The sequence below is a fragment of the Amblyraja radiata genome, chromosome 3 (genome assembly GCF_010909765.2).
Source record: "Amblyraja radiata isolate CabotCenter1 chromosome 3, sAmbRad1.1.pri, whole genome shotgun sequence".
NCBI lineage: Eukaryota > Metazoa > Chordata > Chondrichthyes > Rajiformes > Rajidae > Amblyraja > Amblyraja radiata.
The window spans coordinates 88,635,497-88,660,809 of NC_045958.1; the positions used below are offsets into that span (position 1 = coordinate 88,635,497).

The 25,313-nt window shown below is 42.7% G+C and overlaps 1 protein-coding gene across 8 annotated transcripts in view; it reads right to left on the reverse strand.

Annotated features, from left to right (window-relative positions):
- Window positions 1-25,313, reverse strand: part of ccdc171 (coiled-coil domain containing 171) — a 244,842-nt gene that overhangs the window by 24,809 nt on the left and 194,720 nt on the right. For all 8 annotated transcript variants that reach the window (XM_033018273.1, XM_033018275.1, XM_033018269.1 and 5 more), the window contains one exon: window positions 15,203-15,355. In XM_033018273.1, the coding sequence (XP_032874164.1) occupies window positions 15,203-15,355 (153 nt within the window). The remainder of the gene's footprint in view (window positions 1-15,202; window positions 15,356-25,313) is intronic.

Genomic DNA, 25,313 nt, shown 5'->3' on the forward strand with positions numbered 1-25,313 from the left:
TTGTGCATGCCAACCTTTTACCCCACTGATCCCTGCAGGCTGCATTAGGTTCACACTCGTCTGTGCCTTGCTTATTCCAGTGCTGGTCTAGATGGGCATCATGATTGACATTGATTCCATGTGCTTAATAGTCCAATTAAGATTTAACACGTCTTGTAGAGTTGCCAGCTTTTATCGTCTATCTGAAGAATGACTTCTGACCCGAAACATCGACTATACATTTCCCTCCGCAGATGCTGTCTGATCCACTGAATTTCTTCAGCATTTTGTTTTTTGCTTAAGATTCCATCATCTGCAGTCTCCGATATCTAAGCTTTTACATTTTACATCTTGACCTATTGAGGAAAGGATACCATCTGCCCCCTTCACCACCTCTTTCAGGAAAATATGATCTTGATCCCCAGAATTCTTCTGTTTGTTAACATTTCTTAGCACCGTACCATTTATTTAAATGTCCTTCCCAAGGGTGAAAGGAAATTTATCAGAAATTTCCATAGAGTCAACATGCACAACTGTTGTAGATGCTGGTTTACAAAAGTGCTGGAGTAACTCCACGGGCCAAGCAACATCCCTGGAGAACAAGCATAGGTGACATTTCAGGTTGGGACCCTTCTTCAGATTAATTGTAGTTGGGAAGGAGGAGGTTGGAAAAGAGGTGGGGGGGGGGGGGGGGGCGGGGCGGGGGGGGGACGGGACAAAACCTGGCAAATGATAGGTTCTATACTGTGTCTATAGATTCTATACTGCGGGAATGGTGAATACTGCAAGGTGACTTGGATAGGCTGGGTGAGTGGGCAAATGTATGGCAGATGCAGTATAATATGAATAAATGTGAGATTATCCACTTTGGTGGCAAAAACAGGAAAGCAGACTATTATCTAAATGGTGGCCGATTAGGAAAAGGGGAGATGCAACGAGACCTGGGTGTCATGGTACACCTGTCATTGAAAGTAGGCATGCAGGTGCAGCAGGCAGTGAAGAAAGCGAATGGTATGTTGGCATTCATAGCAAAATAATTTGAATATAGGAGCAGGGAGGTTCTACTGCAGTTGTACAGGGTCTTGGTGAGACCACACCTGGAGTATTGCGTACAGTTTTGGTCTCCAAATCTGAGGAAGGACATTATTGCCATAGAGGGAGTGCAGGGAAGATTCACCAGACTGATTCCTGGGATGTCAGGACTTTCATATGAAGAAAGACTGGATAGACTCGGCTTGTACTCGCTAGAATTTAGGAGATTGAGGGGGGATCTTATAGAAACTTACAAAATTCTTAAGGGGTTGGACAGGCTAGATGCAGGAAGATTGTTCCCGATGTTGGGGAAGTCCAGGACAAGGGGTCACAGCTTAAGGATAGAGGGGAAATCCTTTACGACCGAGATGAGAAAGACATTTTTCACACAGAGAGTGGTGAATCTCTGGAACTCTCTGCCACAGAAGGTAGTTGAGGCCAGTTCATTGGCTATATTTAAGAGGGAGTTAGATGTGGCCCTTGTGGCTAAAGGGATCAGGGGGTATGGAGAGAAGGCAGGTACGGGATACTGAGTTGGATGATCAGCCATGATCATATTGAATGGCGGTGCAGGCACGAAGGACCGAATGGCCTAATCCTGCACCTATTTTCTATGTATCTATGTATCTCACTCTCACAGGAAGTGATTCCGAAGAAGAGTAGGATTGCCATAGAGGAGCAGGATAAACGCTCAAGATAGAAAGAAAATGATATGTTCACAAGAGGGAGATGAAAAAGTGGGATGAGGCTTCAGTGCAGTCTGGATCTGTTGGGCTGAATGGTTTGTTTACATGACTACGTGTTCTATGCAACAGTAGAAGAAGCATGAATAGTATACCATTTAAAATGGCAAGGATACTTTCAACTCAAGGTCAATACTTTATTTATCTCAATGATGTAGCTGTTTTCCTTCATCCATGATTGGGTGATGCTGACACATAATTCCTGAGACAGTGCTAATGTAGAGAATTTCCACATGACAGTTCTTCACGTTCAGTTCAACATGCCCACGTGCACTTTAAGTCTGTATTGAAAAAAGCCAATCATAGTTTCATTTTGATGATATCCTCCCATTTTTTAGTGCTTGGCAGTAGTCATACTGTGTGGAAACAAGCCCTTCATCCAAACTCATCCATGCCGACTTAAGTATCTATTTGAGCTTGTCCCATTTGCCTGCATATGCCCTTATCCCTCTAAAATATTCCTATCCATGCAGTTTTCTACATTGCAACCAGCTCCAGTATGATCACCGAAGTTCAAAACAGTACTGGCTCTTCGAAATAAATGTCAGAAATGCTTTGACGGTTAAATATTATTCCACCCCCTCCCCTCTGTAATAATCCCTCCGTACTTCTGAGATGTGAACTACCGAGAGCAACCACATTACTAAAATACCAACATTACTTTTTAAATCTTACAAATTCACAGCCAAGAAAAGTGAACAAATGTTAAGCAAATAATAAAATGCTGAAGGAACTTAAAGGGTCAGGTGTCATCTGTAAAGGAAAATGGATGCACAATGTTTTGTGTCGTGGCCGTTCTTCAACCTGATCCATGCTACAAATGTTAATGACCCTCCCAGACCAACATCAATATTGACGCTCTGGTTACATTCAGCTGTTTTCATTTGAATCAGGTATTGTGCAAGTGTATGACGTATCCTGCACTTGCACTATAGCTGACTGTCAAAACAGCCATTTTATTTGAAGCTCTGTCATGGGAAGAGATTACCAGGGGGACAAAGGTAAAGATTCAAGGATGTGATTGAAGCTTTATTGAAAAATGCAATGCCCCACCGATTCTTGGCCCATAAACAGTGGAGTGAAATAGTGGTGCAGAGGTAGGGTTGCTGCCTTACAATGCCAGAGACCTGAGTTCGATCCTTACAGGTGCTGCCTGTGTGGAGTTTGCACGTTCTCCCTGTGACAGCAAGGGTTTTCTCTACACAAGGGTCTTCTCATTTCCTCCCACATGCGAAAGATGTGCGGGTTTGTAGGTTAAATTGGCTTCTGTAAATTGTCCTTAGTGTGTTGGATAGAACTAGTGTTTGGGTGATCATTGATGACACTATGGGTATGGGTGACACTATGGGCTGAAAGGCCTGATTCCACGCTGTATCTCTAAACTAACCTAATTGAACGAGGTGTTGAAAATATCAAGGCCAAGTACAAGGAACACAGAAAAATCCTGCATTAATGAAGGAAAGAGAAGACTGCTTCATACACTAGCCACCCATGCCTCCCATCCGGCATCACCATCCTCATCTGTGGAAGAGTCTGCAGTTCCCTCATTTCATAATCCACATGCTAGACTGGAAATAAATTGTAGTCAATCTCGAGGGTCTGCCGAAATGGCCGACCACAATGCAGAACAGTTAAAGCTGTTAAACCATACATTTCTGACATTCAAAACATTTAAGAGCAACAATGTAAAAAAATAAAAACATTATTTATGTAAAATGTTCAATGGAATCAGTCATATAGCAGAGATACAGGCTGTTCAACCCATAATGCCCATGAAGTATGCATTAGGAGTAATCCCATTTATCAGCACTTGTAATGTAGCGTACGCCTAGACAATGCAAATGCTCAACTAGATACATCTTAAATGTTGAGAGCATCTCGACCCCTACCACCAACCTTGGAACAAATTATACCTGGACCAACTCTCTTGAGATAGCAAACCCTGAAGTTCAATCAAGCAAACTTCATGAACATACTCTCTAAATACAATCAGCAGGTCTCCTGTCCGTTAAGTAATGTCGATACTCTAGTGCAGGGGTCTCCAAACTATGGCCCACGGGCCACATCCGGTCCGCCACGAGATTTTACCCGGCCCGCGGCAAGCACTTAACACGTTCCGTGCGGCAGGCTATTTAGCGGGTTCTGTGGTAGCGCGGGAATTTACACGTCAATTTGCCGTAGGCTATCAAGTTGAGGGTTTGTGTGCAGCTGCTGACAGGTTACCATCAATGCCCCCGGGGGACAGTGAAGCTATGCGACAGCGGCGGCGGTTGCCCCAGTGAGTGAGTGGGCGAGTGTGTGTGTGTGTATGTATGTGAGTGGGTGTGAGTGTGTGTGTATGTGAGTGTGTGTATATGTGAGTGGGTGTGAGATAGTGTGTGTGTGTTTGTGTGTGTGTGTGTGTGTGTGTGTGTGTGTGTGTGTGTGTGTGTGTGTGTGTGTGTGTGTGTGTGTGTGTGTGTGTGTGTGTGCCTGAGTGTGTGAGTGTGTGTGTACGGCCCGCAAAAATGTGCCAAATATATAATGTGACCCTCATGCTGAAAAGTTTGGAGCCCCCTGCTCTGGAGCACTGCTACACCACTATCAGGCATGCCTGTGGCTCCAAACCTTGCCCTCATTTTGATCAGTCTGATCATCTGTTGTGACAGCTCCTACCGGATTGCAGACAGAGATTGAAGTGCAAGGCTCCAATGATCTTCAGGACTGTCTCGAGTTGGTGGATTGGAACATGTTAAAGATTACTTCTTCGAGCCATACCTCAGATCGTGACTGGTTTCTTCGAGAAATGCTTTCTCGACCGGGTCCAACCAAATACAATTAAGCTTATCCTAACCAGAAACCTTGGATGAACAGGGAGATTCACTCTCTGCTAAATCCTTTCAAGAGCCTGTACTGTATAAGAAGGCCAAGTATGACAGTCACAGACTCATAGAGGCTCAATTCAATCAGGTGGATGCCAGGCAACTGTGGCAGAGCCTGAATAGCATCACGGACCTCAAGCCGAAATCGGGGGCAATTTCTGGCAACAGCTCATCTCTACCAGATGAACCACCTTTTACATCCATTTTAAACAGGCAAACTAAGTTCCACCAAGATTCCCATCCCCTTCTGGTTCTGTCCCAGATGTTTCTGTAGCAGGTTAGGTCTGTTTTCATGAGGGTAAACTCTCAGAAAGCAACCAGCCAAGATGAAATCCCTGAGTGAGTTTTGAAATCGTGCACTAATCAAGTGGTCAGTCTTCACTGACATTTTAACCTCTCTCTTCAACAGTTTACTGGTCCCATCTGCTTTAAGGAAACCTCTATTATTCCAGTTCCCATGAAAAGTAAAGTGCCCTGTCGCAATGACTACCACCCAGTAGCTCTTACATCAATTATAATGGTGTTTTGCAAGATTGGTAGCGACCCACATTTGCGTGCAGGAAAAATAATTCTACAGAAAACACCATCTTCCTTCCACTACATTCAGTTCAGGGTCACCTTGACAATACGAACACCAAGTCAGTGTGTTACACATTGTCTATAGCTCAGCCTTGAACACCATAATACTGAATTGCTCATCTCTAAATTTCTGTACCTTGGAGCCTTCTTTTGCACTGGCTTCTGGACTTCCTGAACGACAAATATCATGGTTAGAATTAGTCGTAATATTTCCTTCAACACTGGTATTTCTCTAGGTTGTCTGTGCAGTCTCCTGCTCTTCTTCATGAGCACGGATGGCTGTGTAGCCAGATAATAACCCCAACTTGATAAGCGGAGTATAGGAAATAGATCAGGAACTGTGTTTCATGGTGTCAGGCCAGCAACAACCATTAATGTCAGCAAGATGAAAGAATTGATTGTTGAACTATGGAAACGGGGGAATTGAATATCCATAGAGCTGTAGAGATTGTTGATAACTTCAAATTTCTAGGCGTCAATAGCACTAGCAACCTAACCTGGTGACATCACACAGATGTGTTTATCAAGAAGGCGCATTGGCGCATTTATTTTTTGAGGTATCTGTGAAGATTTGGCATGTCTACAAGGATTCCCTAAAGATTCGAGAGATGCACTGCAGAAAGTATTCTAATGAGATGCATCTTGGAAAGGCAACGGCTCTGATCTTGATCCCATGGACCTGCAGAGATTGGTGAACACAGCCCATTCCATCACAGGGTCATAATTTCCTTCTATTACAGTGTTCACAGTGCGTTGCATCAGGAAGCGAGGCATTATTGTCAAGTATGCCTGCCACCCTGGCCATTCCCTTTTCTCTCTACTACCATCTGGGAGAAGATATAGGAGCTTCTGCTATGAGACTCTTGAACCAATCACCTATTACACATCCGCTTGCCAAAGGTGCTGCAACGTACCCTCACTCTCAATTCTCCCTCATTATGTCATTCCATTATAGTGTGGCGGCACACGGTGGTTGGGCCACTAGCTACACAAACCCTCAGCTGTCGGGGGTCGGGTCATGTGACTGGGCAATGGCAGGGATGAGTTGTCGCGGGGTATAGGGAGTGGTGTGTCCTGGTATATATAACCAACCCCAGGACAATCCTCTCACTCTCTTCTCTCTCTCTTACTTCAAGCTGACCAGCTCTCTTCTCTCTACGGGTGAGTGTTCTTCCACCTCAGTAGGGGCTCAGCTCGAGCCCACGAGGTGCCAGCCTCACAGCAGCAACAACAACTTTGTGTTAGAGGAACAATGTGCATATATAACAAACCTATTACGCCTGAATAAAGTAACAAATTTGTCACCGCATTTGGTGCCTCTACAATAGTACTTTAGTTTTTTTTACACTACTTCAGATGGCATTGCAATCTTTGTACCATTCTGCTGTTTTGCATTCATCGTTGCATTTATTGTGATGATCAGTGTACTTTATGAGTTTCATGCAAACTAGGATTATAATTACATCCTGATGTTTATTAATAAATTAATCTGAATCCTAAATTATAACACTGACAACACTTTAAAAAATGTACCTCCAGCTCTTAAGCACTTTGACATTGTAAAAGGAAATAGAGTGCAAGTTTCTCTGATTAGATGATAGGCTGGGATGATTCTAGAAATTAGATGGGTTGACGCCATGGAAAGATTTGAATGCACAGGACAAAAAATTTAAAATAATGATATAGATGCTAACCGTGGAATCACTGGTAACATCACTTATTATATCTTGTAAAATCTTTAGCGCTGAATGAACTAAGATGACATAAAATCTGCATAATAACCTACTAACATGTCCTGTTACACCAGTGAGTCTAACACCTGTAGTAGGCAAGCTACTGGAGAGGGTTCTTAAGGATGTAAGCAATTTTGGGCACCATATCTGAGGAAGGATGTGCTGACTCTGGAGGTTTATAAGAATGATTCCAGGAATGAGTCCATTAATCTATGATGAGTGTTTGTCGGCACTGGGCCTGTACTAGCTGGAGTTTAGACGAATGAGGGGTGGCCACATTGAAACATATAGAAGAATGAAAGGCTTGGATAAAGTGGATGTGGAGAGGATGTTTCCACTAATGGGAGAGTCTAGGACTAGAAGTTATAGCCTCAGGAGATGAGGAGAAATGTATTTAGTCAGAGGGTGGTAAATCTGTGGAATTATTTGCCACAGGCTGTGGAGGCCGTCAGTGGATATTTTTACAGCAGAGATAGATAGATTCTTGATTAGTACAGGTATCAGAGGTTATGGGGAGAAGGCAGGAGAATGGGGTTTGGAAGGCGAGATGGATCAGCCATGAATGAATGGCGGAGTAGACTTGATGAGTCGAATGGCCTAATTATACTCCTATTCCTTATGACATAAGATATATATGGATTTAGATAGGCGCTGATTAGGGATAATCAGCATGGTTTGTACGTGGGAGATCGTGTCTTACAAATCTGATTATGTTTTTTGAAGTCTCCTTTCATGCTAACATATATTGGAACACATTGTCTGTCCGAACATGATGCCATGTTAAACTAATCTCCTCTATCTGCATGTGATCTATATCCCTCAAATCCCTGTATATTCATATGCCTATCTAAAAGCCTCTTAAATACCACCATCTTATCTGCTTCCACCGCCACCCCTGGCAGTGCATTCCAGGCACCCACTACTCTTACATATCCTTTAAATTCACCCCCTCTGACCACAAAACTATGCCTTAACACTTTGATATTTTCATCTTTGGAAAAGGGTCCAACTGTCTACCTTATCTATATCTCCCACAAATGTATACACTTTTATCAGATCTCCCCCCAACCTCTGACAATCCATGTTTGTTCAACCAGGAAGATTCTAGAGATGGGATGTTAAGACCATGGAAAAATATGAATATAAAGGCTGAACATTTTTAATTATGATGCAGATGCGAAAGTTGGAATCATTGGTAACAGCAAATTGATAACACACTTGTAAAAGCACATTGAGCCGTTGTAATATATTAAAATGTTATAGAATTGTAAGATGCTGTTGCTCTACTTTATTCAGAAGCTAATTTTATGTACACTTAGTGTACAATGTATTTCCTGCCACCAATTCTGAATTTGGATTTAAATGGATTTAATTTTTCAACTCATTCCTCCTTTTTCCCATCTAGAAACTAAATTTGAATTAATTTCCAAAGCAAAAAAAACCATGGCTTGGATTTTGCAAAGCAGAACTGCTGGAATTTGTTCTTGTAAGTGCAGACAAGTTTGGAACTCCCATGTGAATGCGGATGACCTGAACTTGCTGGCCAAGCTTGATGGTGATCTCATGGCGGCACTTCACTGCTAGACTGTGTGGAGCAGAACAGTGGAGCAGGAGCTTGCCGTAATTTCCCAGCCGTTATCCCTGGGAATCGGCTCTCCGATCCTAAAGCAGGATCTGCAAGACCATTCATTTCAATTGAGATGTCAAGGCTATGAGGAAGAAAAGTAATAATCTAAATTATATTTGATTTTCATTATTTGAATATATAGTAATGTTTTAAATTGTTTAACATTATTTTATTTAATATTTTATAAACAAATTTTCACTGTTTGTTTCACTCCTTACAAATATTTTGAAATGCCTTGCATTAAGAGAGATTTGAAAAACAACAGCTTTGACAGATAGAAAAATATTGGAGCTTTTATTTCATCAGCTAATGGTCCCTGGAGGAATTTAGTTGTACTTCTTGTTTTACGTCATGATACCAGTCTCACCTTACAGCTCACAAACAGTCTCAGGTGGAAAGGTTACTTTTCCTGATGCAGAAAAAGTAGGTGCATTATATCAATGAAGATCAGCAAGGAACTTGGGCACTTAAATCCAGGCCTATTTTATAATAACTAGCTTAGAGCATTACACGGCAGCTTTTAAGTTTGCAGACAGTGAGGAAGGCTGTCTAGGGATACAGTGGGATATAAATTAGTTACAGATATTGGTGGAAAAATGGCAAATGGAGTTTATGCCAAACAAGTGTAAAGTTTACACTTTGGGAGGTCGAAAGTAAAGGGAAAATATACAGGTAATAGCAAAACCTATAACAATCTTGACGTACAGAGGGATTTAGGACTCCAAGTCCGTAGGTCCCTGAAAGTGGTAACACCAGTAGATAAAGTGGTAAAGAAGGCATATGGTATGCTTGCCTTCATTTGTCGGGGCTTTGAGTGTAAGAGTCAGGAAGCCACGTTCAATTTTGTGAAACTTTGGTAATGCCACATTTGGAGTATTAATTGTTCTGGTTGGCCAATTCTAGAGAAAATAGAGGCTTTAGAGCAGGTGCAGATGAGATTCATTAATTAGAGGGTATTAGCTACAAGGAGAGATTGGAAACACTTGAGTTGTTTTCTCTCGAGCATCAGAGATTGATGGGAGACCTGATGTATATAAAATCATGAGTCATAGATGGGGTAAACAGTCAGAATCTTTTTCCCATGGCAGAAATGTCAAAACTGCTTAAATCTAGGCAACACTTTTTTGAATCTGGGGATAAAGCTGGGAAGCTTTTGGCCCATCAGGCCAGAACCGAGGCGACTTCACGGCTAATTCCAGCCATTAGATCCAGCTTAGGGGAGATTCATACCGATCCTCTTAGAATTAATGAAGCATTTGCTAAATTTTACGCTGAGCTATACGCTTCGGATTGTCCTCCCACTGCAGATGACATGTTCCGTAGTATGACGTTTCCCCGAATTGACGATGAAGCCACGAGAGTCTTGGGTGGTCCCATAACTGTCACTGAGGTCCAAGCAGCCATCACATCGCTGCAAAGCGGAAAGTCGCCCGGCCCTGACGGCTTCACTGTAGAATATTACAAAGCTTTCTCGGCTCTCCTCGCACCAGTCCTGAGAGATATGTACAATGAGGCGTTTTCACATCGTCGCCTACCGCCCACCTTGTCGTTGGCTACTATCTCCCTAATTCTTAAAAAGGAAAAAGATCCTCTGCTTTGTAGTAGCTATAGACCAATTTCACTCTTGAATGTGGACCTCAAAATCCTCTCTAAAGTTCTTGCGCTCCATCTTCAACAAGTGATGCCCTTTATTATCTCATTAGATCAAACAGGGTTTATGCCAGGCCGACAGTCCTCCCACAATACTAGGCGTCTCCTTAACATCATCCATTCACCAAGTAGTGAGACCCCGGAGATAGTGGTCTCCCTCGACGCCGAAAAAGCTTTCGAAAGGGTCGAGTGGAAGTACCTATACGAGGCGATGGACAGGTTTGGCCTCGGCAATAGTTTCATTTATTGGGTCAGTCTATTATACTCGTCCCCGGTGGCCTCAGTACAAACAAACGACACACTGTCGCCCCACTTCCCCCTTCGGAGAGGTACCAGGCAGGGTTGCCCATTATCACCACTTCTGTTTGCTGTCGCGATAGAACCCTTGGCGGTTTGGTTACGCTCAGAGAAGGGCTTTAAAGGTATCACACGGTTTGACACAATTCATAAAGTCTCATTGTATGCGGATGACCTTCTCCTGTACATCTCAAATCCAGTCAGCTCTCTCCCTGTGATTATGAATATTTTAGAACGGTTTGGGGTGTACTCTGGTTATAAACTTAACTACCAAAAAAGTGAACTATTACCGATTAACTCATCGGCTCTTTAACCTCATTCAAATGGGCGGAGGACGGATTTCGCTACCTCGGCGTTTTTAATCACAATACCTATATTTGATATGTTCCGCACAAACTTCCTGCCTCTGGTTGAGAAAGCTGAAAGAGACTGACCGCTGGTCAGTCTTACCGTTATCCCTCGCGGCCCGGATAAATCTGGTCAAGATGGTCGTCCTACCCAAATTCCTGTACCTTTTCCAGCATGTTCCTATATTTATCACTAAATCTTTTTTTGATAAATTAGAAAGGAGAATATCTAAATTTTTATGGGGTAGCAAACCGGCCAGAATTCGAAAGACGCTACTACAGTCTCCTAAGAGTGACGGCGGTTTGGCACTTCCTGACTTTAGGCGATACTACTGGGCTGCTAACTTGCAAAAAATCCTGTACTGGATGAATGACGATTGCGACCACCTACCGACCTGGGTACACATGGAAAAGGCGAGTTCACATCTCCCGTTGCGGTCTGTCCTATGCTCTCAACTCCCCCTTTCTATAACATCTGCGGGTGCAGGCCCAATTGCGTCCCTCTCGCTCAAGATATGGAGTCAATTTAGGAAAAACTTCGGTTTACAAGGCCCTTCCATCTTGACCCCACTGCTTAAAAATCACATCTTTAAACCTTCAAGTACAGACTCCGCATTCAAAACCTGGCATAGTAATGGCATCAGTAGTATCAAAAACCTGTACAAGGATGGCATTTTTTCGTCTTTTGCGGAGCTTTCGTACAACTATAGCCTCCCAAACTCCCACCTTTTTCGTTTTGTCCAGGTTAGGAATTTTGTGAAGAAGATATTCCCCCATTTCCCAAATCGTCCCCCTGAAACCCTGACCGACTCCATCCTAGCTCTAGATCCCAACCGGAAGAAATGCATCTCTTTTTTGTACAACTTGTTAGGGTCGGTTATATTGAAACCTTATACCTCATTAAAAGCTGCGTGGGAGGGCGAGCTGAATACGAAACTAACAGACCAGCAATGGGACTCTGCCTTGGATTTGATCCATTCTTCCTCCATATGTGCCCGTCATGGCCTAATCCAATGCAAAGTCCTTCACAAAGTCCACTACACAAACGCAAGATTATCTAGAATATACCCCGCTGTTAAAGACACCTGCAACAGATGCAATCAATCCCCTGCCAACCATAGTCATATGTTTTGGTCTTGCCCTAAGCTAGCAACCTTTTGGAGGAGTGATTTCGACGTGCTAAGCAGAGCCTATGGCCAGACTATTCCTCCAAACCCACTGTTAGCTATTTTTGGTATTCCCCCCAACACCAACCTCTCTGTTGCGTTGAAGCAGGTCCTGGCTTTTACAACCCTGTTAGCCCGGAGACTGATTTTGCTTAACTGGAGACTTACCTGTCCCCCGACACACGCCCGCTGGATCAAGGAGGTGCTCTACAACTTAAAGCTTGAAAAACTTAGGTTCTCTCTCAAAGGCTCTACCAAGACATTCCTAGATACATGGAACCCTTTCCTGGAACTTGTTAACTCTCTTAACTTGTTTCCGGACTCGGAAGAGGACTGAATGCTCTCTATCACAGCTCTGTCTTATTGCAGCTGCTATCCCCTCAACCCCTCCCCCCCCCCCCACAATTGTTTTTTTTTATTTTTTTTTTTTTAATTTTTTTTTAGTTTATTATTTATTTTTTTATTTTATTTTTTTAAAATCATATTTGTGTGGATGTGTACGTATATGAGTGTTGTTTGTCCCCGGGTGGCGAGAGTGGGTAAGGGTAAGGGTAAGGGTTTTGAGGGTCGTTTACATACTGTTGTACAATTATGTCCTGATTATCACTGTCTGTTATCATTGTATGTATGCAAATTGCTGTTAAATTCAAAATTCAAATAAAAAGATTTAAACTAGAAATGTCAAAACGTAAACGTTTAAAGAAGTAATTTTGGCCAATTTTTTTTACACAAAGAGGGGTAGGTGGTATCTCCCATAGGTGGTGGTGGAAGTAGACATGATAGTGGCATTTAAGAGGCTTTTAGATAAGCACAATGATTTGCAGAGAATGTGGGGAGATGGATCATATGCAGGCAGAGGAAATTAGTTTAATTTAGCATCATATTCAGCATAGACATTGAGGGCTACTCTATGTTCTATGAAAGTGCTAGATAATGAACATTCATTTTCATTATCTGAATGAACATTCATTTTCACAACGTGAAATTCTTTTTTTAGTTTATGGAATTCAATTTTCATTTTCAAATGTTATATTGAAATGTTCTCACAAAGCGTAATTTTGTGAATATTTACAATTCTTGCTCAAGTTTACAAGTTTAAGTTTTATTTGTTAAATACAGTAAATCATGCCCAAAAGAATTCCCTTATCTACCACAGTGCAAACAATAAATGGGAAATCTAACTGGGCCATTGAAATGAATTGCAATTACCTCCATAAACACCAAATCATTGTCTTCCAGGTAAGAGAATTAAAGTTTAATCAGCAAAAAAATATACATTCTTATTTTCTAAAATTCATAACGTAATATTATCTAAAACTGAAGGCTAAGAATCAAAAGCATTTCAGCTATAACTACATTTGCCTAGAAATGTATCCCCAAGTGCCAACAATAAGCATGCCACAGTCAAAACACAGTATTGTGCCTTTAAAATTCAGTCTGCAATTGAGTGAAATGTATCTCTTTATTTTCACATGACTTGGGAGACTATTCAGTTCATTGAGTTTATACCCGTTTAGTTTAGTGATACAACATGGAAACAGGCCCTTTGGCCCACACCGACCATCGGCTCACTGAGTCCACACCGACCTGTGCACACTGGTTCTAAGGTTATCCCACTTTCTCATACACCCTCTACACACTAAGACCAGTTTGCAGAGGCTAAATAACATACAAACCCTGACGTCTTTGGTATGTGGGAGGAAACCGGAGCACTGAGGAAATCCACGTGGCCACAGAGAGAATGTGCAAACACCACACAGACAGCACATCAGGATTGAAACCGGGCCTCTGGCCTGTGAGGCAGCAGCTCTACCACTCCACCACTGTAATCCCAGCATTCTCATTCCCCACTTACTCTCCTGTAATCTATTCTCTCACACGTGCCCATCATCTACCCCTTATTCTTCTATCATCCCGCTTACAACCAGCACTTGGGATGTGGGAAGACATCAGCGGAAGTACGCACAGTTGCAGGGAAAACAAGCAAACTCTACACAGACAGCAGCAGATGTCATAATTGAACACGGTCGCCGGAGTTGTGAGACAGCTGCACTTTAGGTTTTAGAGATACGTGAAAACAGGCCCTTCGGCCCAACAATCCACATCGACCAAAAATCACCCATACACTAGTTCTACCCTACACCCCAGGGACAATTTACAGAAGCCAATTAACCTGCAAACCTGTACATCTATGGACTGGAGAAAACCCACGCGGTCACAGGAAGAACGTACGAATTAGGTACAGACAGCACCCGGAGTCTAGATTGAACCCGGGTCTCTGGCGCTCTAAGGCAGCAACCTTACCGCTGTGCCACTGTGCAACCCCGGAAACTGTATTAAAACTATATAAAAAATAGCCAGTTATCCTAACAACTGTGAGAAATGCTATGACAGTATTCTGATTTATTATTGATTATTATCCTTTTATTTTAATGAGTAAAAATTTAAAGATGAGAACCAGGATACTGGGCCATAAATAAATGAAACAATTTGACTGATAAAGACAAATAAGAGATAGTTGCTTAACTTTTTCATTGAATTTTTAAATTATGGCCTACAAATTTTGAGTGGTCATTTTTTTTGTCAGAGGAGTCAGATTCATTTTTTAAGCCTTCAGCTTTATCTTCATTGTGTTGATGAGCTTCAGAAATTAGCTGGTGCTCATTAACAATCAGACAGACTACTGTGAACCAATGCTCCAACCAGTATGGGGCGATGAAAACCCCATCACATTATTTCAGGTATGGCCACTTAAAGTCTAATTTTGGCTTTAATATTATGGCTCATAATAATGTGCATTTTCTGTTTGTCACAATGGAACAGTACTTGCCCATTTAGCAGTCTGGAAACAGGCGAATGGCAGATATCTGGATCAACGTAGTCACCAACATAACATTTAGTATATTATGAAGCACTTCCTGACAGCAGGTAAATGGTCTCCATTACTTTTCCGAGTCCTAACAAGTATGATCTGTGTAAATTTATACTTAGATTTTTTTTCAATGCATATACTGTATATCAAGTAACAAATAAAAATACATCTTCCTACAATATTCTGATGATGATAACTGTCACATAAGTATAAATATTTACTTAGATTAAATTTTAGTGTGGTCTTCATACATCTGCTGCTGATAATTTACCAACGACCTACCTGTAAACTGTTATGTGTGAAAACAGGAACTTACTGGAACTAAGGCATTATTTTCACGCAGGCATGCCGTCTGAAGTTCTGATTTAAGAGCCCCAATGTGTTTTTGATGTGAAGCAATTTCTGCTTCCAGAGCGGTAACCCTGGAGCTAGCCAGCTGGTAAATGTCCGTAAAAGTCTGGGTTAAGTTCTAGCAAAACAGAAAAAATAAGGCAGAGGTAATTATCAATTATGACTAAGCTTGTTCAGAAACATTTCACAGTGCATTGGGTCCACCATATTGAAGTGACAGGCTTTGGTAAACAATTCCACACTGAACTAATATTTTAAATAACACTGCTTTGTTAATATCCATCATATTTATCACATTACTGTTCATATAAACAATTCGCCCTACATTTTCACCATACTGCTCTTCTGGTATTCAACGCGCAATGTAATATAAATTGTGGAAATGTCAGGAGTCAAGATCCTATAACACTTTGATAAAGAAACTGTTTTAACCAACAGTCTTATATGGACAGTGAAGTACATAGTAGGTCTAAATATTTTAACACTGTATATTACATTCTTCATAAAGCATATCACAGGATAATTTCTTCAGCATCATTTATGGAGCTTAGTAAATTACTGGCTTTACAATGACACCCAGCTCTCCGTGTATTCTCTGAATGCACTAGAATATAACAGGAAATACAATTCCCTTCATGTGTATCTTGGAAAACTACAGTCTCAATTGCATAATAATGAACAGACAAGATAATAAAGTTAACTGTAGAAGTGAGGCAAAATGGTACGATAGTGCTGGTAACTTTATATTCACTCAGATTGCTCAAATATTGTGGGGATTAGTGGAGCTCTTTGTAACAAGTGAACAATACTTTGCTCTTCAATTAATCGCTTTCCCTTTAGAGGTCAATAAAGATAATAATTAAAGAAAGTGGTAGTAGTTAAAATATAATCTCGGAACACAAACTTGATGGACCTGGTAATAGGAATTTCTCCAGTGTAGAACATTTTTCGTCCATTATCACACCATAAATGCAGGAAAATAAGCCGGCAATGGCCATATGGAATAGCTAATAAATAACATAATGATTTTAATCAGTTACATGTCCAGCTAAACAGAAGATCTGCATTTAGAATGCTCGTCATAGCCTTTGTGGATATTTGACAATTCAAGTTCAAACCAATACGTGACCCGTGCAAACAGAACGCAGGTGCTCGACAAATCATTTGCCTAGTTTACAGTGAGGAAAGAGGCGTAGGGATTGTTGTTAATCCATACCCAGGTCTTTTGAACTAATACCATCTCTTTTAAAATGTCATTACTTAGCTTATATTACTTCTCCTCATTCGTTCTATCAAAACAGAACTTCAGTTGCTCTGTCTGTATAACACATTATCACCTATCCCACAACCAACTATGGCCTATTGTGTGACCCACGTTTCCTTGATTATCATTGCTTTTTGCAGATCTTCCATACATTTGTCCTAAGTACCGTCTATATCTCTCATTCCCTTTTCCCCTGAGTCCGAAGAAGGGTCTCGACCTGAAACATCATCTATTCCTTTTCTCCAGAGCTCCAGCTGCCTGAACCGCTGAGTTACTCCAGATTTTTGTGACTGTCTTTGGTGTAAACCAGCATCTACAGTTCCTCCCTACTCATTCAGGTATCTATGTTAAAATACAACTCACATGTTGGTGCCAAATTCACCAGTCTATGTCCTTGGAGGTCAGTACTAACTATTGTTCTTATTGCTTACTGCAGTTCTCAGTTCTGCATCATCAAGTTCAAATGAGTTTATTGTCATGTGTCCCTGTATAGGACAATGAAATTCTTGCTTTGCTTCAGCACACAGAACATAGTAGGCATTTACTACAAAACAGATAAGTGTGTCCATATACCATAATATAAATATATACACACATGAATAAATAAACGAATAAAGTGCAAATAACAGAAAATGGGCTATTAATAATCAGAGTTTTGTCCGAGCCAGGTTTAATAGCCTGATGGCTGTGGGGAAGTAGCTATTCCTGAACCTGGTTGTTGCAGTCTTCGGGCTCCTGTACCTTCTACCTGAAGGTAGCAGGGAGATGAGTGTGTGGCCAGAATGGTGTGGGTCTTTGATGATGTTGCCAGCCTTTTTGAGGCAGCGACTGCGATAAATCCCCTCGATGGAAGGAAGGTCAGAGCCGATGATGGACTGGGCAGTGTTTACTACTTTTTGTAGTCTTTTCCTCTCCAGGGTGCTCAAATTGCAGAACCAAGCCACGATGCAACCGGTCAGCATGCTCTCTACTGTGCACCTGTAGAAGTTAGAGAGAGTCTTCCTTGACAAACCGACTCTCCGTAATCTTCTCAGGAAGTAGAGGCGCTGATGAGCTTTCTTGATAATTGCATTAGTGTTCTCGGACCAGGAGAGATCTTCAGAGATGTGCACACCCAGGAATTTGAAGCTCTTGACCCTTTCAACCATCGTTGATATAGATGGGGCTGTGGGTCCCCCTTCTACTCCTTCCAAAGTCCACAATCAGTTCCTTGGTTTTGCTGGTGTTGAGGGCCAGGTTATTGCGCTGGCACTATATGGACAACCTTTGCAATGATGTTCTGTGTACCCAAGTTGAGGGCATGAAATGAAAACAAGAAATTAAAACCTATAGAAGCAAAGGTCTGATAGTCATTTTTCCTTACAGCCCTTTATAGACTGCATCGTACACCTCAGTCATAACCAGTGCTCATGTAAACACTTATGTCGGAATGGAACAGTGTCTGGGACAGTGTTCACGGTTTTCAAGTTCTTTGTACATCTTGAAGATTCTGTGCTCAAGGGTATAAATCGGGCTATATGGCAGTAAATGTCATATGCCTACTTCAAACATTTAGCTAACAAGCATATCTTTGTATTTTGACTGTAAATTCAACCCACATTTTGCTCAATTGCCTGTTTGAAGGGTTTCCTCCCCGAAGGCACAGTAAAGTTAATGAGATGATGACTGCAAAGTCTGACTAATCGGATCAATGGCAGACCCACACTGGCACCTTGCAGACATACACAAGACACAATGTCAGCATTTACTATAACATGGAAGTAAGACTGAAGTTTCACAAAGGATGACTGAGGATGACTCAGAAGTTTGAATGCCGAAGGCAAAGGGTAAGGTTGTTGGGTTCTAAGAGTGGCTGGCCAATGGTGGCCAGACTCTGGGCTCTAGGAATGACTGACTAATGATATTAGATCAAAGGTTAGCCAGATATTTGACTGGTGATCAAGGAAATGGTAGTTAGATGCTAACTGCATCTCATAGTCAGAGGGTGGTGAATCTGTGGAATTTGTTGCGACAGAAGGCTGTGCAGGCCAAGTCAATGGATATTTTTAAGACAGAAATTGATACATCCTTGATTAGTATGGTGTCAGGGGTTATGGAGAGAAGGCAGGAGAAGGGGGTTGAGAGGGAAAGATAGATCATGATTGAATGGTGAAGTAGACTTGATGGGCCGAGTGGCTCCTATCACTTATGGACATGAACTAAACTTATTTCTGATGCTCAAGGATTAGGTCACTGGGTATTGCTAGTGCTTTGACCACAATATATTACAACTAAAATAGTAAATTCTGAAAAAGTTCAGCAAGTTGGGCAGTATCTGTAGAAAGAGAAATAGTCCTAAACTGTCTGTCTTTTTGATTCCGTTAATTGCATGTTGAGAGTAAATTGCGATTGATAGCTGAGAACTAACTGTAGATTGGCTGATTGATGTCAATTGTGACTGGTTATAGAGCTAATCCTACACACAAATAACAGCTTGTTGTTTGTGCTTGAGTATGATTGGTTACTAATGCCTTGGACCAATGCAATGTACTAATCACTGATGTACAGTTACCAGGGTGCCGAATATAACTGTCTACAAATGATCAAGGACTAATTTCTGGCTATTACCCGGTTACTGCTTGCTAAAGACCAATTAGAATTATAGAGCCATACAGCACGGAAATTGGTCCTTCAGCCCAATTGGTCCATACCGACCAAGTTCCCAATCTAAACTTGACCCATTTACCCAGTTTGGTCCATATCCATCTCAATCTTTCCTATCCATGTATCTGCCCAGGTGTCTTTTTAATGCTGTTATAGTACCTACCTCAACTACCAGCTTGTTCTATATACCCACCACTCTCGGAGTGAAAAGATTGCCCCTCATCTTCCTATTAAATCTTGTCCCATCTCACTGTAAACCTATGTCCTCTGGTTCTTGGTTCCCCTGCCCTGGGCATTAACCTTATGTATTCCCTTCATGAATTTGTGCACCTTTATAAGTCCTCGGCCTCCTGCACTCCAAGGAGTCCTAGCCCCACGTCCCCGTCCCTTTTCATCTGTGCATTAATTGCCTCATACTGTGTTTTGTATTGAATTCTGTCTTTACTTTGTGTACTAGTCATGTCTCTACTATTTATTTCATTCCCCTTACATGTTTTTCCTCTACATGCTCAATTTTTGTAAGGTGTCCTTGAGACTCTTGAAAGGCGCCCATAAATAAAATTTATTATTATTATTATTAGCCTGTCAGCATCCTTCTAAATCTCTGCACTCTTTCCAGCTTAAAGACCCTGAACACAATACTCCAAATGCGGCCTCACCAACATATTGTACATATGCAACATAACGTCACAACCTCTATACACTCCCCCACTTTCTTTCCTCCCCTTCCCTCTGTCCCACTTGGACCTATTTCTCCCCTCCCCATCCACCTACATTGCGTCCTCTAGCTTCACAATTCTCAACTCTTCAATCTTTTTGTCTCATACCTTCTGTCTTTTCATCACTGGCCTTTGTCAAAAAAAACCTTCACCTGTGATCAGCTATTACTTGCCAGGCTTGTCTTGCCTCTCCTCTCCTAATTTCCTTCCATCCCCCCGCCACAATCAGTCTTAAGAAGGGTCCGGACCCAAAACGTCATCTTCAGGGATGCTGCCTGTCCCGCTGAGTTTTGTGGCTCTGTGTGTTTTTCTCTATACTCAATACCTTGACTGATGAAGGCCAATGAACCTAAATCATTCATTACCACCCTATCTATCTATCTATCCGCGATGTAACTTTCAGGGAACTACTTGTGCTTCTCGAACCTTCCCCTCTATTACATTCCCCAGAGCCCTACCATTCACTGTGAAGATCTTACCCTGGTTTGACTTCCCAAAATACAATACTTCACATTTATCTGCATTAAATTCCATTAGCCACTCCTCAGCTCACTTGCTTTACTGATTAAAATCCTGCTGTAATTTTTCATAAATCATTTTCACCATCTACGGTATCACCTACTTTAGTGTCATCTGTAAACTTAAGGGCCTGTCCCATTTGTGCGTCATTTACGCGACATCCTAAAAATTGGTTGGCGCGTCGTGACGCTCACATGGTGAGGCGTGGTGGCGTATGCAGTGACGTGGGGTAACTATCGCCCCAGGATTTTGGAATGTTCAAAATCCTCAGGTGCCACCTGCGTGACGTATCCCTTGCGCACGCGAATGTACTGATGGCGTACGTGTAGAGCCTGGTGATGCATGGTTATGCACGGTGATGCATGAACATTGCCTATGCTAATTTATTATGCGTCAACATCCATAACCATGCGTCGGCGCACGCCGCCCGTACGCCGTCAGCGCGCCATTTGCGCGTCATTTGAGCGCCGCATCACGCGATCACCCGGGTATAAAGCGCGCCGTGTTTTGAAAAATGTTTACTGAGAAAATCCTTGCCACGGAGACTGGCGCTACTTGGCGCGCGACTGTCGTACTGCTAGACGATTTTCACGCAACTGTCGCGCGTCAGTCACTGCCGGCCTGTCACATAAATGACGTACAAATGACGCCCAAGTGGGACAGGCCCTTAACTAATCATGCCTTGTACATTCTCATTCAAGTTGCTGGTATAACCACAAATGGATCCAGCACTGGTCACCAAGGCACACCATAAGTCACTAGAACATGCCCCTTGTTACAGACACCTCTGCCACATGGAAAGATTTCTCACTATCTACCCCATTTATGCCCTTCAAAATTTTGTATACCTCTATCAGGTCCTCCCTCAGCCTCCTCCCCTTCAAGGAAATTAAACTCCATCTATCCAATTTGCGCTCACAGATGCATCCCACGCATCCTGGTGAATTTCTTTGTACCCATTCCAGTACAATCACATAATTCCTGTCATTACTACTACAGGTGCACAACCTTTTAAACCGAAAAACTCCAAAAACCGGCCATTTTTCCCAGGATGTCGTCTGCACACCAAAGCTCGCGTTTGGCGCCAAACTTGACCCGAAACGACCCACGGTCAACCCAGGTCTGTACCAAAGACTGGGGAGACACTTAAACATCTGTAAATCATTGCTTAAATGTTAGTCAGTTAGTTTGGAGGGCTTTTATGTGAAGGGGGCGGGGGGGGGGGGTGAAGGGGGAAACTTTAATTCTTAGTCCCCTACCTGGTCGGAGAGGCGGGGAGCGGGCAATGCCTTACCGGGTCGCCGCGCAGTAAGCTCCGGAGCGCTGTGGCCGCCAACTCCCAGCTGGGGCTGCGGGCGTCCGGCCGCGGGCGGCGCCGGTTGTAGCTCCGACCCCGGCAACTCTACCCCTGGCTGCGCGGCGCTCCAAATCCAGCGCGGCCGCGGCCGGACGCCCGCAGCCCCAGCTCCGCGATGTTGTGTGTCGGCGGCCACAGCGCTCCAGAGCTTACCGCACGGCGACCCGGTAAGGCATTGCCCGCTCCCCGCTGGTATCACAGCGCTGCGACGCCGCCGACTCCCAACATCGCGGAGCTGGGGCTGCGGGCGTCCGGCCGCGGGCCGCACTGGATTTGAAGCGCCGCGCAGCCAGGGGTAGAGTTGCCGTGGTCGGAGCTCCAACCGGCGTCGCCCGCGGCCGGACGCCCGCAGCCCCAGCTCCGCGATGTTGGGAGTCGGCGGCCACAGCGCTCCGGAGCTTACTGCACGGCGACCCGGTAAGGCATTGCCCGCTCCCCGCCTCTCCGACCAGGTAGGGGACTAAGAATCAAGGTTTCCCCCTTCACATAAAATCCCTCCAAAATAACTGACTAACATTTATGCAATGATTTACAATGAATCCCCGGTCTCTGGGGAGGAGGCAGCCGCTCCAGACTTTTCAAGCCGCCCGCGCTACCTACCTAATCTACGCTAAAAATCTTCCATTCGGAAATCCGAAAAATTCTGAAATCCGACAAGTGTCTGGTCCCAAGGCTTTCGGATAAAAGGTTGTGCACCTGTACTAACCTTAATAATATTTTACGTAGATGACCATAACTCCCTGTTTTTATTTTTTATGCCTCCACTAAATAGGGCAAATATCAAGGCAAGGCTTCTCAATCACCTTGTCTACTGATACTGTTGCTATCAAGACTTGTACATGCTTCTCTGTTCCTTTGGACATCTGAATGTCTTACCATTCATTATTCATATCCTAGTTGTATTAGTCCAGTCAAAAGGCATCATTTCACATGTTTCAAGATTAAATTCTATCCATTGGACCCCTCAAAAAAAAAGTGGTCATCTATGTATGGAGCCGCAGGAGATGGACAAAATAAATATTTCTCCTTCGTTTCCATTGTGGAGAACGACACGAGGACTAAAGATGTTGGTAAAGTTAATGGTGATAATATCTGTATTGCAGTCGAGGAGGTGCTGGATATCATAGAACATATGAAGGTACATAAATCTCTTGAGCCTGTTCAGATATATCCAAGGACACTGTGGAAAGCTAGAGAAGAAATTGCAGGAGTGCTGGCTAGAATATATATGAATCACCGCTAGAATTGAGATGCTGGCAGATTAGGGTGGCTAATGTCGTGGTTCTATTTAAGAAGGGCTGCAAAGAAAAATGTGGGAGCTATAGATCAGAAAGCCAAACATTTGTGTAGGAGAGTAACTGGAGAGGACTCTGAAAGATAATATATATATGTATTTTGAAAGGCAGCGGTTGAATAGGGATAATCAGCATGGTTTTGTGAATGGGAGATTGTGTGATTTTGATTGTTTTATGAATAAGTAATCAAGAGGGTTGATGAGGGAAGAGCTGTAGATGAAGTGTATGAAGTGTATATAAATATAAAGCTGTAGATGAAGTGTATATAAACTTCAGGAAGACCTTTGAGTTGAGTTACTCCAGCATTTTGTGTCTAACTGGATACAAAATTGTCCACATGATAGAAAGCAGTGGATGTTGATGGAAGGTTGGTTTTTGGACTGGGGGCCTGTGACTAGTGGTGTATCTCAGGAATCGGTGCTGGGCCCATTGCTATTTGTCATCAATATCAACGATTTGGCTGAGAATATACAAGGCATTGATTGATACAGCATGGAAACAGGCCCTTTGACCTACCAAGTCCACGCTGACCATTTATCACCTGTTCACACTAGTTCTATGTTATTCCACTTTTGCACCCACTCCATACACACTAGCAATTTACAGAGCCCAATTAACCTACAAGCCCGCATGTCTTTGGGATGTGGCAGGAAACAGGAGCACCCAGAGGAAATCTACATGGTCACAAGGAGTACATGCAAACTCCATAAAGACAGAACTCAAGGTCAGGATCAAACTTGGGCATCTGGCGCTGTGAGTTGGCAGATCTATCAGCTGTGCTACTGTGCCACCCATGATTAGTAAATTTACAGATTATTCTAAAATAGGTCTCATCATAGACAATGAAGAAGATTATCAAAGGTACACAAAAATGCTGGAGAAACTCAGCGGGTGCAGCAGCATCTATGGAGCTAAGGAAATAGGCGACGTTTCGGGCCCAAACCCTTCTTCAGACTCTTCAGAAGATTATCAAGATTGATACCAGGATCTTGATCAACTAAGCAAATAGGCTGAGAAATGGCTAATTGAGTTTAATTCAGATGTGTGAGGTGTTGCATTTTGGTAGGTCAAACCAGGCAGGATAGGACCTTCATCGAGAATGGTACGACCTAGGAGAGTGTTGTAGAACATAGGGATCCAAGACTAGAAGTACATAGCTCCCCAAAATTGGCATCGCCAGTAGATAGGGTGGTGAAAAAGGCTTTGGCATGCTGGCATTTATCTGCCAATGAATCTAGTATACAAATTGGGATATTATGTTACAGTTTGTACAAGTCTTTGGTGGAATCACACTTGACCTTTTACAATTGACCTTTAACAAGAAGTTAATGAGAATGTGTCCTTTGCGGTATCTCTACTTAATCCACTTTTGAATGAAGGGGAGCACTTAAAGAAAGATGATCAAAAGATTAAGTGATTCTGTCAGTATCTTACACTTCCTTAAAATACTGATGGCTACAAATCTGGTCAAAAAGGTACAAATGTCTCAAAATCATTTTGGTTTTAATTTCTATAAATGTGGGGCTTAAGCAGTTTAAATTAATAAACTGTTAAAACTGCTAAAAATTGCCAACATTTATTTATTGGTAATTGTAGCTACAAATTCTAATCCCCCCAAGGACATGCATTAGGCTAATGATTAGTTCAATCACTGGTGCTTTAATGCAAAGTGCAGTCACACTTCAAGACCAAGGTAGTCTTGTCTGAAGGCAGACTCAGGAGAATTGGGAACTGGAGTACCAGAGCTTGGTCTGGTTGGGTTGTAGAGAAATACTAATCAAACTAAAATTTAAAAGTTAGACACAAAGTGCTGGCGTACCTCAGTTGGTCTGGCAGCATCTCTGGAGAAAAAGGGTGGGTGACGCTTCGAGTCGGGACCTTCTTTAGACTGAAGGGTCTCAAGAAGGGTCCTGACCCGGAAGGTCACCAGACATGCAGACTGACCCGCTGAGTTACTCCAGCACTTTATGTCTATCTTTGGTATAAGCCAGTCTGCAGTTCTTTGACTCCTCAAATTACAAGTTTGACCACGCCAACACCTCTACGTGCTTAGAGGCTTAGGTCATTTGGCACGTCAAAAAACAAACTTTCCTTCCACTGACTCCATCTACACTTCATGCTGCCTCGACAAGACCACCAGCATAATCAAGGACCAGTCTCACCCCAGTAATTCCCTCTTCTCCCCTCTCGCATTAGGCAAGACGTACAGAAGGTTGAAGAGACATACCTCCAGGTTCAGGGACAATTTCTTCCCACCCGTTATCAGACAACTGAATCGT